Source organism: Choloepus didactylus, chromosome 11 (assembly GCF_015220235.1).
Source record: "Choloepus didactylus isolate mChoDid1 chromosome 11, mChoDid1.pri, whole genome shotgun sequence".
Taxonomy (NCBI): Eukaryota; Metazoa; Chordata; class Mammalia; order Pilosa; family Megalonychidae; genus Choloepus; species Choloepus didactylus.
The window spans coordinates 47,597,843-47,614,023 of NC_051317.1; the positions used below are offsets into that span (position 1 = coordinate 47,597,843).

Genomic DNA, 16,181 nt, shown 5'->3' on the forward strand with positions numbered 1-16,181 from the left:
AGCAGGAGAGCACATTACTTCTGGCATGCAAGAATAGCAGACAGAGGCCAACCTGGGAAAGGTGATATAAGAGCACAAAGGGGTAGGGCAGAAGTAAGACACAGCAATGGGGACTTCTACTGGAATTTAGTTGGTGGCAGTCAGGAATTCAACTGCATTTTGGGAACTCTCCTATACAATCCCACATTCTTCTCAAATGTCCTCCTGGATCTTAATGTAGTTAAAAATGTTAATCACTATTATCTGAAAGTGTCTAGTTTCTCTCTCTCTGTGTCTGTCTCTATCAGTCTCTATCTCTTTCTCTCCCTTTCTCTCTCTTTCTCTCTCTCTCTCTCTAATATATATATATTATATATCTCTAATATATATATATTAGAGAGAGAGAGAGAGAAAAGCAAAAACATGAAATGTTTTTGCTTTTTTTTTTTAAATTTTCAGAAATTCAACTATTGTATGACTGATGGGGATGCCCACTTATCTAAGCTCTAGGTGATAGTCAGTGGTAATGTCAGGATTGATATCCTGACCCCTGGTCTATGGCCCATTCAACATATTATTTCACATAATAAATATTTTGAAAGACTGTGTCAAATCAAAAAAGAACAGGTTTATGGCAGATCATTTTAATACAACTCAAAGAATTATATTATCTAGTTCCTATAAACACAGAATAGGAACTGAGAAACACCAACAAGAAATTGCTCAGCTCCAATCATCCACATATCCATCAGGGCTTTTGAGAAGATGCTATTTGAAATGCACACCTTGGGGCACTTAGGATCCTGCTATCCCATTCACTCAAAGTGAATTGAGCTCCCTGCTTGCTCTCACTCATTCTCTTCCTCCCTTGAATGCCTGTCTAGTTGGTGGACCCATTCATTTTTCTAGGTTCCTCTTTAGTCATTTTTTCTATGAAAACATTTATAGCTTATTCCAACAGAAGAAAAGACTATACTCTACACAGAATTCTATCACAGATTGTAAAACCTGTTATTGCATGTCTTTGCGTTGTTGCAGTCTACCATCCTCGACTGGACTGAAAGTTAATGGACAGAGAGAAGACACTTTCGTTAGTTTTGTTTTTCACTCCAGGCATCTCATCAATGCTTGGCCTGGAATAATAGGTCTCTCTTTTCCTTTCACCAATTTCTTAAAACAACTGGATGTTATTTTATTCCTATATGTGCCCTAATTAAATTTTGTAATTTATATGGCATTAATTATTTTGATATGTCTTTGCTTTTATTTCATTATCTGGGAACTGTAACAAGAAAGTAGAGAAATTTATTTTCTTTCTTTTTGTATAAAGAGGCAACAGATGCTTTCTCGTCATCACCCTGTGAATGCCTTTAGTAATCCATTTATATTTTCCTCTTTCTTCCATAATTATTTCCTTTGCAAGATAGTTTGTTTTCTCATTAGAGCCCCTTTCTCTGTCTATACTCAACCTTTCCTCCTTTTATTTTAGAGCTAATACCTGAAGAGGCAGGCCCAGGCCTTATTTTAATCATTCCTAATTATGTCTTGGAAGAAGAAAATACTTTTTTTGTGTGAGTAGTCACTGGAATGAAGATGAACAATTTGCTTCTCCACAAATTCTAGAGATTTGGACGAGCACAGTATCCCCTTAGGCATTTGGGAGTTGAAACGTGGGTGGATGTCTCCATTCTCTATTGACTGGGGATTGTGGCACCAAAGAGCCCTGAGCACCCATCTGTTCTACTAGAGTGGCCATAGGGTGAGATCAGAGCATATGCAGCTTCACAGGGCTCCTTTCTTCTGAAATCTTCAGAGGCTGTCCACAACACTCAGAGGAAAGTCCTTACACAGTCTCCACCCTCCCACTTATCCCTCTGAACTCCTACAACTGTGACTGTTCTCTTCATTCAATGTGGCTGTGCATGCTCTTTCCCTCTGCTGGAAATGTCCTTCCTCAGATACACTCATGAACAGCTCTTCCACATGCTTCACAGCTTTTCTCAAAGTCATCTTCTTATGACTTCATTGACTATTCTATCTACAATTCCATGAAGTATTAGTATTAGCAACCTAAAACAATGCAAATTTATTATCTTAGAGTTCTGGAGGTCAAAAGTCTAACACAGCTCATATGGGCTGAATAGCCAAGTGTCAGCTGGGCTGCGTTCCTCTTTGTAGACTCCAAGGGTTAATTCACCTCTCTGCTTTATCCATCTTCTAGAGGAGACCTGGACTCCCTGGCTTCTGACCCACTTCCTCCACTGTCTAAGGCAGCAGCGTGGCATCTCCAAACCTCCCTCTGATTCTGACACTGACTCTCTTGCCTCCCTTTTTGATTAATAAGAGATTACATTGGGCCCACCCAGATAATTCAGGATAATTTTCCCATATCAAGGTCAGTTGGTTAGCAAATTTAATTCCATCTACAACCTTAATTCCCCTTCGTCATTTAACATAACATATTCAGTTTCCTGAAAAATTGCCTTTTCACAATCCGTTTTGATAGCCAGGGGTTAGGGCATGGACATCTTTGGGGGCTATTATTCTGCCTATCAATAATCCTCCACAAAATCCCATATTCCTTTTCTCAGTTTTATCATTTTCTCCTTAGTCCTTATTGGTATTTAAGATGCTACGTATCTCCCTTATTTATTGTTTGTTTCGTATTTTCCCCAAATAAAATTGCATTCCTGAAGGCAAGGGGTTTTGTCTTTATTTTTCTTCCTGCAGAGTCACAAGTACTAGAAGAATACCAGGCATGTAGTAGTCAGAAATAAATATTAGTAAAATAAATCAACTAATATGCAATATTAGCCATGGTAAACATATGGCAAATGAACATATATCTTTTGAAAGAGATTATGATTTAATCTTGGTCATTATTGACTAAAAAATACTCATGAAGTCATTTTGAATAAAATGGAGCAATGGTATAGACCTATGTGAATTATAGCTGGTGTATCTTGAAAAAAAATCAATTAAAGATTATTTTTGCATCTGAAGATTCTTAGTGGAGCATATGCTCCAGTATTGGTCAATGTCATGGTTACTCTTTTTAATAAGGATCTAAATAAAGCATTAGAAAATAATGTTTGATGCTCAAGTCCTTCATGAATAGCTAAGGTAAAAAGCAAAAACAGAAATGATAGTGAAAGACTGGAAACTTAACTTCAGCCATGACAATGTCAGATTCTGCTTTCAATCTCATAAATTGTATTGAAAAGTTATGAGACCTGCTTTTTGCAGCAGTTTATATGAAACATAATTGATTTTTATTTCATTATAGTCCTAAATTAGCCTACATGTGAAGATTTTTAAGAAGTTAGAGCATTCTTAAACAATATTAATAAAAATATTGTGTCCATTATGCCATAAATAAAGTTTTTGATTTTTTTTATTTGGTGCCAAGAATTTATTTTGAAGACAAGAAGATTTATCAGCTTATTATCTCCAGTACAGAAGGGAATTTAGAGACCCAGATGATCCAACTTCCCTTATAACAATCCTTAATTGTTCTTTGGGACTTGGGAGAAACCTCTTTCAGGAGTTCTTTCCCCTTGAAGTTTTTATCCCTCTCATCAATCTATATCTGGTGCCCTGTAGTAGTACTATACCTACAAAACTTTAGTACAATCTTCTGAGAACTTAACGGCCTCTCCCCAACAGTCGGAGACTTTGTGATTCATCTCAACATCCCAGCACGTAGCACAGCCTGCCATGTCCTTTGCTGTAAACAAATGTGCCTGAAATAAATAATTAAATCCAGTGCCACGGGCTTAGCACTCTTTATCTGTTTTAATACTTCCAGTGATGTGAAACTCACCATCTCATGAGGTGCTCCTTTTATTTACAGACAATTCGTATCTTTTTATTTATTTATTTTTATGAAGTCAAAATTCTTTCTTCCCGTAACTCATACCAGCCACTGGTTGTCTTTTTTTCTCTAAAGCAGCACAGATTACAGACAGTTGCTCTTCTATATGACAGCCCTACAAGTTTCTAAAGGCAAGTATGAAATCCCCCCAGAGTATTTTCCTTACAAGGCTAAACATTCTTAGTTCTTTTTGCCTATGTGTGCATTCCATGATTTCTAAAATAAAGCAAACATAATTCACAAGGAATTCTCTTGAAGTGTGACAGTACCAAATACAAGGAAATCATGGGCTGCATTGCTTTTCCAGTGATGTAATTTTTACATTCATGCAAAATAGTCACAAAATAGCTAACAACATGTGCTGTTTTATCTTAATAAAGTATCTATTTCCTTCATACATTTCCCTTCCTTGTATTTATTAACACTATTGATCCACTTGTGCTCCTTATAAGCATAATCAGTCTTTGTCTTAATGCTTCTTGGCAATTCATTCACTCTTGCAAAAAATATCAGAGGATTTCCTGCTTTGTGTAAGCAAACATTCTTTTGCTTTGCCCTTAAGCTCTTATAATCCATCTCTCTCTCACTAGCAACAACTTAGGTGTCTGAATCCTCAAGGTGTTATTCTGAATTAGTATCAAGAGCATTTTCAAGCCATAAAACATAAGAATTTGCACAGTAAGATAAAGTATTAGCTCAAAATATAAAATCTGACCCAGGCTTTAATTTTAATATGGAGCTTTATAACACCCATAAACTTTTCAAGACCTAAAAGAATAAATACCAGTCAGGAAATGGGAGGAAGTTTCATTGGGATTTCTTCCACAAAGATATCCTTAATATCTTGGGCTCAAAAAGAAAAAATCTTCAGAATGTGTCACATAAAATAAAACACAAAGATCATATTTCTCTTGACAGTACACACAAATCAAAAGATATTGAGATAAAATAATGTAATACTTTCTCAGAGTAGGGCACAGATCATTTGTGTATCACATGGTGATATGATGTATCACCACCATGCACAAAATTGAAACATATGCTTATCAGACTAGTTATTTGAAATTGTTCAGGCAAAAGTAAAAACATTTAAAAATAATTTTCAATATAAATTAAAATACAGGGATCAATAATTCTTTGCTATATTTGTTTTCATAAATGAAATAAATTTATGGAGACATTAAGCATCCTGATTTCATGCACAAGATAAAATACTGAATTGCCTAGTGATTAATGTTTTTTTGGGGGGTATTTTACATTTCATTTAATGATCATGTGAGGCATATAAATGATTGTATTCAAGTTTTTATTCAGGGCAAATAATTTCACAGTTAAGCCAAACAGTTGCTGAGCTAGCCAATTTTAAAGTGAGCAATTATTTCTGGACTTATTTCATAAAATGTATCTATATATAATGTTTAGAAATAAGCTTCATACCCAGTACCAGGACTGTTTGTCAAACAGCAATATGAATAAAGAATTTTTAAAATTTCTATTTTAAAATAAATAGCAAATGGATATTTCTATCTCTTCACAAATATTTAAATAACAGAAGTTCTGATGAAACTCTTCCTTTAAAAATTGCTTCAAACTGTATTTTACACCCAGATTGTGGAAAAAATATAGATAACTAGATTTTCATGCATTTTATTTAATAACAGCAAAAGAAATCATAAAAGGAAGCTGTATGGCTGGAACAAATAGAGACTATTTCTGAGAAATTACAATTATCCTTGATTCTTGATTTACTCTTCTCTACCACATGGTGAAAAATTTAACAAAAAGTCTTCCTAATGGTTTCTGAGCATGAAGAACCAGTTATCATCCTATTAATGAAGTGCCTCATCATCCACTCTTTTCCTGTCTAGTGGTCTGAGGCAGAGTTGATATAAAGACTTCTGTCTCCAGTGAAAATCAATGCTTCGAAAAATCTATTACATAGTTTATGCCAGAATTGTTTCACTTTTAGTTCTAAATAATAAGCATTATATGAAAAAAGGAAATATAAAATTATAAAAGTTATAATGTGTGCATACATACTCTACTGTAAAAGAACACTTTCTAAAGGTATTAGAAGTCAGCTAAAATTGATGTTGGCCAAGTAAAGTCAAGGGAAGAGTATGTATTCTGACTTATGGAATTGTCATCTGTCCCAGTGTTAATTTGATTGTGACGACAACTGGGTTCTCATTCCATGCTTCACACATGAATTCGTCTTTCAAGTGTTTGATTTTTTTTATTGTTCATTCATTAGATATTGGCTCCATCAAGTCATGTGACCAATATTAAATGCTTATTTTTCCCCATGTGACTCTTATTCTGAGTATATAAACTCATCTAATCTTTAGAGCTGCTCACTGCAATCCACTAAGTATAATCTATTATTGAACCTCTCTTTTTGTCAATCTTCGTATACCACCCCGTTTCTCTTTCTTCCATCCCTTATGTATCTAAAGAGTGTCATTTGGAGGCAGAAGGGATCTAAGAGTCATATATTATCCATACTTTAGATTCTGAACATTCAGATTACTCATTATGGTAAATTTACAAAGCAGATGTTCTATATAAGAAAAAAATAATAACCTGTAGTGCCCCCATCTTAGAAAGGATATAATAATTTAGATAATTTCATTTCATTATTTTTCTAGACATTCTGCCTATCATCTAAACTTTCCTAATTCCTTTGGAACTTTATGCCATCATAACCCTCACTGAACAATTTCCCCAATCTATACTCAAATACATATGATTTTCCCAAGTTAACAACATCAATAAAATTTCCTTAACACTGATGTTGCCAAACATCTTATCTTCAGTGTTACACTTGTTTTAAAAACAGCTTAATTTTTCCAACACACACTTGTGTAATATCTGACAGTCTGGTTTCTGACCTCCAACTTTCTGTGAAAACTAAAGGACCTTCTTTGTTCCAAACTCTTCTGGAATATCTTCAGTGCTGATGCACTTATCATATGGCCTGTTTACCTGAAACTCTACCCCTTTATATGTTTACATGATAGAACAACTCACTGCCCTTCTCCTTTAACTTTTTGATGACTTTTATCCCACTCATTGGCCTGGTGGGGAGGGCAAGAACTGGGGAGTTAATGGTAGGTTCAGCTGGCAAAAGGTTTTGCAGGTTCTGCATTTCCACTATAATTGAGAACTATCAGTAGGTTTTATGTTTCTAGCCAACATTAAGTAATTAATAATTAATAAACTTTAATAAGTGGTTACATCTTTCTAATTGGTGTATTTGATTATAACAAGCACTTCTGAGGAAGTATAAAGTTTGAAATGCTAATCCTATTTGTACGTATGGCATCTTAAATGTGTATCTTTCAAATCATTGAAGGCTTTTCAAAATTAATTTCCCAATTTTTGAAACATGTGACTTTGTAGTTGAGTATATTAACAATTTCTTCCATTATATTAGGCTAACATAATAGATATCACAAAATTCTATTTGTACTATGATATAACGTACTATATAAGAGTTGATAAAATACACATCATTGTGGAATTTCTACTTTTTCTGTGACATGGAACTCCTACTTTGACCATTGGTCAAAGAAAGGCCTAGATATCAGTGATGGATAATTTCATGTGTCAATTTGGCTAGGTTATGGTGTCCAGTCGTTTGGTGAAGCAAACACTGGCCTGATTGTTATTGTGAGGGAATTTTCATGGATGGATATCCATCTATAGTCAATTGATTGTATCTACAATCAGCAAAGGAGATTGCCCTGAACAATGAGGAGAGCATACTCATCCAATCAGTTGGAAGTCCTAAAGAAAGAACTGAGGATTTCAGAAATCAGAAAGAATTTATGCCTTTTCTTCAGTCAGTCACCTTTTCCTGGGGTATACAACTTCAGAGTTCCCAGCTTATGGCCTGCCCTACTGAATTCAGTCTTGCCAATTCCCACAATTGTGTGAGGCAGTTTCTATAATAAACCTCTTTCTGTGCGTATGCCTGTGTGTGTGTCCCATTGGTTTTGTTTCTTTGGAGAACACTGACACATAGAATCTCCTTAAACTCTCCAGCATTGAAAAACAGTCTCTTGAAACTGAGAGACTATATATTTAAAGAAGAACACAAAAACTGCCATATGTATACTGTCCTGATGTTTTTATGCCTCCCATATTATATTTGACTTTGAATACTGCAATTATTATTGTTTTTCATCTAGAAGTGGGACTGATTTAAAATATATAGGCCAGAAGAATCAGCGACCCCGGTGATCTCAAACATCTCCTCTCTGCCCCTACCAGCATAAATCTATATGAAATGATCCACCTATCTGTGATCCATAACATATCTAGCAATAGAAGCTCCATGATCTTACCACATGGTGATAAGGCCAAAACCTGAGCATTTGACCTAACCAATTATGAAATGAAAATCCATCTTAACCAGAAGAATAAAAATACTAAGCATGCCTAGACTTTTTTTTTTTAATAATTCAATTTTTTTGAGATAAATTCACATACCAGGCAGTCCTACCAAGTGTACCTGCCTAGACTTTTAAAGAAAAATATACAGAGACTACCTGGACAAGAAACTTTGACTTTTTAGATATATGTGAAAAACTTTATATTTATACCAAGCTCCATCAAAGTGATAGAGTTCTGGAGCAGCAAGAAAAGATCCTATCTTCCCTTGCTTAATGTGTGGCACATTGTATCTTTATTGCTGCATTAGAATGGACAAGTTCCCATGCCAAGATTTAATTAATGATTAAATACTTGAAGTGGTGGTGATAATGTTGTCTCTAATAAAAAATTTACCTGTCTTAGGATCAATGGAGAAATAAGGCTGTCCCTGAAGGATGCTGTAAACGACTCTGGCACTGTTTCCATAGGTTGGATCATCTGCATCGGTGGCCTTGACCTGGAGCACATATGCACCTGGAAAATACGACAATATCACTCTAGCATTTTTCTTTGTTTTTTTCACAGAGCTCAAGTGCTAGACTGTGCTTGACTGCATTTTCCTTTGCAATTTGATATTTGTCACTGATATCACATGCATACTGTATTATTGGAAATAATTTATTATAGTCAAAATGTTAAGCAACAATATAGCTGTCAGTACATATGACACATATTTTAATATCTATTTTAAAAGGAGATATGTCTATGTCCAGTAGTCAGATCATTGACACTGGAAATCATCACAGTTGTTTTATGGATTTGTACACCATAGGAAATGTGGATACTGCTTACATTAACTCATCTGCTTACAATGAGTGCTTTAATTTCATGATTAGGGTGTCAATAGTGAAGCTAAAAGGCTTAGAGACTTACTGAATTATAGAGCATTAAGCAATTTGCAATTGCAATTAAAAAATCAACACCCACTGTTAGCATTAGGAAGCCTTTAATTAGGGAAAGGTTATTTGAGAAATTGAGGAATCATAAAAAATTGCAAACATAGCTCTGAGGAGCACCTCTATGTCTCAAGACTTAGTTAACCTAAGGGTTTATTGACATTGGAGAACACTAAAGACAATTCATACTGGCTGCATCTTTTCTCATTTTAGATATTAGTCATATTATTTAAGTACTAAGGTGAATTTGAAGGGGGCTTTTTCCTGTATATTTGTCTTATAAATGCATAATAATATTTAAATCATTCTTTAAGAACTTTTACATGAATACTTCTTCCTAATTTATTCTGTTCAATTTTACTATTATGAGTTGAGAACAAAGCAAAATTTGAAGTAGCAACACTTGATACAAATAATATATGTATTACTGATGGTTAGAAGGAAAAGTCTACTGAGCATAAAGGGAGCAAAGTTATACTGTACATAGAAAGTTATACTGTGAGCAGAACGCTCCTCATCTCTTAGAGATATTAAAACTGTTCAGTTTTGGGAAAACAGTATTGTCTCTTTCCATCCAGTTATTCATTCAGAGTTTTCCTTTATGGTAGTAAATAATTAGCACAAAATGCACATCTTAAAAGTATACCATAAAAACTAAGAGAATGAACCATCCCTTTGTCCAACTTCTTTAAATAAAGCATTAGAGTGGTGACAAGAGTGAGGAATGATTATTTAATATAGACCTTCAATGCTTTCTCTTAAGATGTTTGGTGAATTCTAACTATATCAACATGTGGAAACTATGTTGTGTTACACCAGCCTTTCTTAGGGGAAAAATCTCTGGGAAAAAAAGTAGGAAGATATTACTAAGGTATCAAGAGTGATAACTGATATTAACCATCATCATCATCATTGGTGTCATCATTATCACCATCAATATTCACACTGTCATTAACAATTATTTGACAAATGTTTATTTCTCTGAGGCATCATGTACATGCATTGGCAATTCATCAAAGCTATGCTTTCTATAATGCTGTAGGAATGAAAACTTTATGAAGGGTAAATTCCCCTCTTTCCAACAATGATTTCCCCCCAGACTCCTCACTGTATCTTCACTATTACTTCATCATGCATTGTTATATAGTCAAAGTCTCCAAATACTAAACCTGCCTCAATTATAGACATAAATATTGCTATCAAAAAGCTGTGAATTGTTCTACTGTGCAGACGCTGATTAAAAAAAATACTACTGTATCTACTAAAAATATTTAGCAACAACTTTAATAAATTATCACTAACACACCATGTGCAAGGTTAAAAAATGAATGAGTCTTCCCATTTCTATTTTTGTTTCTAATATTTAATTAACCCTTACTGTGTACACTGAACACTTATTTCCTTCCAAATGCATTGTTCAATTACTTATGTTAATGCTGTTTTCTTCAAAGTTCTGATATTTGAAGGAGTGAATTGATGGATTTTCCCATGAGGCATAGGAGTAGCTGATATTTGTCATACAGTCCCACTCTATGTGCTGCTTAAAAGGATCACAGGACATCTAAAATGATTGCGCTTTAGCATGTTTCTCCACTTTCACTCATACTACTCATAGTCATCTACTCAGCTACCATACAGGATAATGATGCTTTAGAGGAAACTGGCTCCCATAAAAGTTACCCAAGAATGCTGAGTGCTTCCTATATAGGTATTGACAAGAACACAACTAGTTTATATCAATTTGTTTCATTGGCTCTTCCATGACTTCACTAAAGTAATGCAAAAGACAGAGATGTAAGATTCCTTTCAATAAGAAGCCTCAGTTAATTACCTGAAGCATGTGCATCTCTGAAGAGCACCTTCCTCAGTGCTTTTATAACACACCTGTTGTTCCTGACACTACTAAACACTAAAAATCCAAGATGTAGGAGCAAGAGATCACAGTTGGGGGTGTGTTTAATGTGCAACAAGGAAACAACAAAGTCAATGACTTCCCCTGAAACTGTATAGTCTTCTTTTATGTACCAGTCAGCCTGGAATTTATTCTTGTATCAATCAAATCCATGGTTGACAATGTAACACCTCAATCAAATCTAGGGTTGACAATGTAACACCTCTAAACACACATTCACAGAGAAACCATTCCTTTGTAAGCAGCTATAGACAGAATGCAGAATGTGCAATGGCCAGAACTGAACCATTTTCAAGTTCCTTTCGTAACACTCCCTGATCAGTAGCAAATTAGTGTATTTTTAGTAACAGTTTGTGATGATTAAGTTCATGTGTCAACTTGGCCAAGAGATAATGTCCGGTTGTTTGATCAGGCAAGAACTGGCATGATTGTTACTGTGAGGTTATTTCCTGGACTTAAAGCATCAGTAAATTAATGCATCCATGGCTGATTACACTGACAGTCAACTGAGGAGACTGCCGTCAGCAATAACTGAAGTCTCATTCAATCAGTTGGAGGCTTTAAAAGGAGAAGTGATGATTTCAGTAGTCAGAAGAGAGGATTTCTATCTCTATTTCAGCCAACCAACTTCTCCTAGGGAATTCACCAAAAAATTTTATCGGACTTCCCAGCTTGTGGCCTGCCTATGGAATTTGGACTTGTCCATCCCCACAGTTGCATGAGACAATTCCTATAAAAATCTCATAATATTTGCATATATATGTGTTTGTTTGTGTGTATATACATCTATATACATACATACATATATATATATATCCTGTCAGTTCTGTTTCCCTAGAGAACCCTGACTAATACACAGTTAAAGCTATTACTAAAAGCTATTAATTCAGAATTTTAAGTAGCCACTCAAAGGAAATTATATATATATATATGTATATATATAGTCATACTGTTAAACAAAGAGTGGTTTAACAGTCTCTAATGACTTCTCCCAAAGCCATGGGTATTCATTCATTCAGTCTGCCATTTATTTATTCAACAAATATCTGCTTATTCCCTACAACATGCAAAGAGGTCCTCAGGGTGCTAGGGAAACACCATGGATAAAAGTGAGAGTGAAAGGTAAAATCCTTAAGACAATATTCTATCTAGAGGGAAATGGGAGAGGGAACAGATTTTAAAATAACATTAAAATATACATATATATATAAATATATATATAAAAAGAGATGGTGATGATGGCTAAGAAATAAAATACAATAGTGGAAAGAAATAGAGAATGGTGAGGTGGGGAACTTTTATATATGGTGATCAGGAAAAGCATCTTCTGAGAAATCACTTTTTTTTGCTAAGACTGGAATGAAGTGAGGAATCCGGCTATGTAGTTTTCTCAATAAAGCTAGGTACACGGGTCCTGAGGTAGAAACATGTTTGAAGTGTTAAGGGGAGCCCCTGGGAAATCAGCCCTCCTCCACAGATCAGAGTGAGGAGAAAGATGAGATGGAAGACGTTATGGAGAAAAGTTCATGCTGGGCTCTTTAAGCCACCGTTAGGAATATTCCAGTTTAGCCGCCATTCCAAAATCTATCTTCATATTGTTGTAACTACCTATATCTCCCTACCCATTAATCTATATTTAAATTTTTATTTACATGAAAGAGATGGTACTATTTACACATTTTTGAACCATACTTCACTCATTAAATAATATTTTTGGTAGATATGCCACAACAGCACAAACTTCTATTTCATTAATTTTAACCATTAAGCCTTTTCAGCACCCTATTTTAAGATTTGTGTGGTTGTTTTTTGTTTGCTTTGTTTGTTTTCCTACTACAAAACAATTCTGCCACAGGTAAGTTCCTAGCATTGGGATAAATGGGTCTTAAAGCATTTAAATTTGACATTTTGATAGATAATGCCAAGTTGACCACCAAAAGATTATAACTAATTTATATTCCTACCAATATTGTACGATGATCATTTTCCAGCATTTTCATTAGCCATCACAGCTTTTATTTCTATTTTTTTATATTATTTGGAACTTTTGTTATTTTATGGGTCATTTCTATCTCATATGTGTGTGTGTGTGTATAGACTCCACTCATATTCTTAACCCATTTTTCTTTCATATTATATAGATATAGAGCTATAAATATAGTATATGTACTAGTTTATTTTGATTTAGTTCCTGGTCAGTTTTTCTCATTTTTATGTGTTATGTGGTCACTTTAAATAGTTTTCCTTTATGTGCATATTTTTTGTGTATATGTGTGATATGTATATATTAAAAGATATCTTTCTACTAGCCATGTTTTGTGAAATTTAGGTGGCTTTTATTATCTGTTATCTCTAATTTCCATAAATGATCATGCGGATTCTGGGGTCCAGAGCAGACAATCCAGCTCCCTTTCATAATGCAGCCATAGAGGGCCCCTGCTTCTATTGCATATCCTTCATGTGTTAGTCATGCTTTATTTAGTTGGTTTAATTAATGGTAATATTATTGAAGCAGGAGGTGGCTTTTGGAAACCATCTGGCACAATGTCTGCATTATGCAATCAAATAATTGAGGCCCAGTGATATTATAATCATTCATGTTGATACTAAAGATATTCTTATGCAAAGTGGTAGTGAGACAGGAGTAGAATTGAGTCCTTTAACACACAATTTCAGCTGAAGTAACCATTAATTTGTTGATTCATTCATTTATTCTCTCAATCAACAAATATTTACTGGTACCTACTATACACCAGATACTAATCTCAACATAGAAAACAATATGCTACACAATTATTTATTGCATCAAAAGCCACTTTTGACAAGACATTTTTATATTCCGTGTATTAATTGTATTTGGTGGATTAAATAAACAAACTTGCTGGAAATACATACAAAAATGTAAGCATATTCAGTGTATGTCTTTATAAAATATTTTTAATTGTCTATATTTATAGGGCTATGATATGCATTGAATGTGTTCTTTGCTTTTTATCACCCCCGCAACTGTCCCAACTGCTTTGGGTCCTCACCTACTCAAATTGCACTGATGAAAAACAAACTACTTTCTCCCTCCTCTAGTTCCTTTTACACAGAAACCTCAGAATCCTTGTCCCAAAATGCAAGATATAGCCTGCTATTCTCCTTTATTAAAAATATGACAATAAAATAAAGTTAGAAAAATATATACTGGGTTTTAACTGTTATATAAAAAGTGACTTATCCCAACTCATTGGTATTTATGAATAGCACGGCATGATTGCTCAATTATTTACTGATTTTGATGAGGCTTTTTTCATGCCTCTGTGCTCTTGTCCAGGTGATACCACTACCTGGAGGACCTTTGTTTCCACCATCTGGAAAAATCTTACTCACCCTTGTTGTCCCAGCTCCACTGTCCCCTCTGTGAACCCTTGTTATTCTGTTCCCAGGAAGGGCTAAGTTTTCCCTCCTCTGTACTCCCATCAGACATTGTACATTTTATTTTTTAGGAACTTGATACATTGGGTTTTCCTTTACATCATCTTTCAGCACAGTAGCTGTCATGAACTAAGTCCCCAATTAAGATTTATTGATTGACTATAGCACTCACAGATACACACAAAATACACAAGTGCAATGCACATAAAAAATAAACACATAAGCAAAGCAATTTAGAGACAGTATGGACTACAAATCAGAGAGGAGTTAATACGTGTTTCTTCACTCAGTAATATTAATGCTTATCAGGACTGATGCATGTGATAGGAAAAGAGAAAGTTCAAGTGGCACATCATTTTCTTTTTATATCTGTCTTAAGTACACACTGCATTATAAGCTAGAAATAATAGAGTCAGACTTAGAGAGGTATAGAATGATAAATTAACTGAAAGTTCTCTCCAAATAAAAGTGTAAAATAAATATAAATTTGATTACACAATGAATACTTGAAGCAGCTGTGAAATGTAAAGCAGAAAGGTTTTTAGTAACAAGTCAGATAAAGAGAAGAAATACATGCATGTGTGCGTGCACACACATGCACAATGTGCTAAAAGAACAGGATATTATAAGATAGTGAAACATGAGCTCTCCTAAAGCAGAGTTTAATTATAAAGTAAAATTAAGCATAGATGCACAGCAGGTGAGTTTAGTCTTTACAGTAACTAGGTCTAATCAATTTTAGATGAAATATCAATGCCCTCCTATGAACACTCGGCTCTGCGTCTTCCTTGTCAGGACTTTCTTCCTGTATTTACCCCTTAAAGTTGTAAACAGTTCCTCAGTCTTCATCTTCAAGCAAAGCTGCATATACGATGTTTAGGGATTATAAAGAGCACCATTTCTCGTACACTTCTGTCAGAGATTCTAATTTAATTGTTCTTAGGTGTGATCCAGGTATCAGTAATCTTTAAAACCTGCAGATGAGCCTGGTTAGTAACCAGACCTGGGGATCCCAGTTCAACATAATTTCCCTGACAGATCTCAACATTAAAGGGGCTGCATAGCATGATATCCTAGTTGCAATCTTGTCTCTGGAATCTGAGTGCCTAGGCTTGAATCCTGGTTGACCTCTAGCCCAGCTATGTGACTTAAAGCAAATTACATAACCTCTATGCTTTCCTTTCCTCATTTGCAAAAAGGTGAAAACATAATACTCATTTTCTAGGGGTATTAAATGAGTTGATATTTATAAAGCAAGTGTAACAGAGCTTGACACATGGTATGTGCTATTTAAGTGTATGCAAAATTCAAAAAAAAAAAATGTGTATGCATCCTCATTCTGGTCTCCTGGACCACACATCGACCAACAGTTCCCAAATGTGTAATGCTAGAATGACTCCCACCTTATTATCCAAATACTGATCAGAATTTTATCTTCCTTATGTATTTATAATATGCTAAAATACAAACAAGTAAATTAGGTAGATATTGGACCACTTTGTTGGAGATGCAAGACAGAAGAGTTTGTTCATCCTGAAATAATCAGAAGCTTGAAGAAGGGCTACAAAAGGTTTATGCTGTAAAAATTCCCAAGAACTGATATAATGTGCCCTTGAACTGCTCTTTTAGGATCAAAGCAGCCTGTTTGGTTTTCTCTGCCTCC

At 34.7% G+C, this 16,181-nt stretch overlaps 1 protein-coding gene across 3 annotated transcripts in view; it reads right to left on the reverse strand.

Moving 5' to 3' along the window:
- The window catches only part of CDH12 (cadherin 12), a 1,151,516-nt gene that overhangs the window by 140,917 nt on the left and 994,418 nt on the right, over positions 1 to 16,181 (reverse strand). For all 3 annotated transcript variants that reach the window (XM_037799128.1, XM_037799130.1, XM_037799129.1), the window contains one exon: positions 8,645 to 8,764. In XM_037799128.1, coding sequence (XP_037655056.1) covers positions 8,645 to 8,764 — 120 coding nt within the window. The remainder of the gene's footprint in view (positions 1 to 8,644; positions 8,765 to 16,181) is intronic.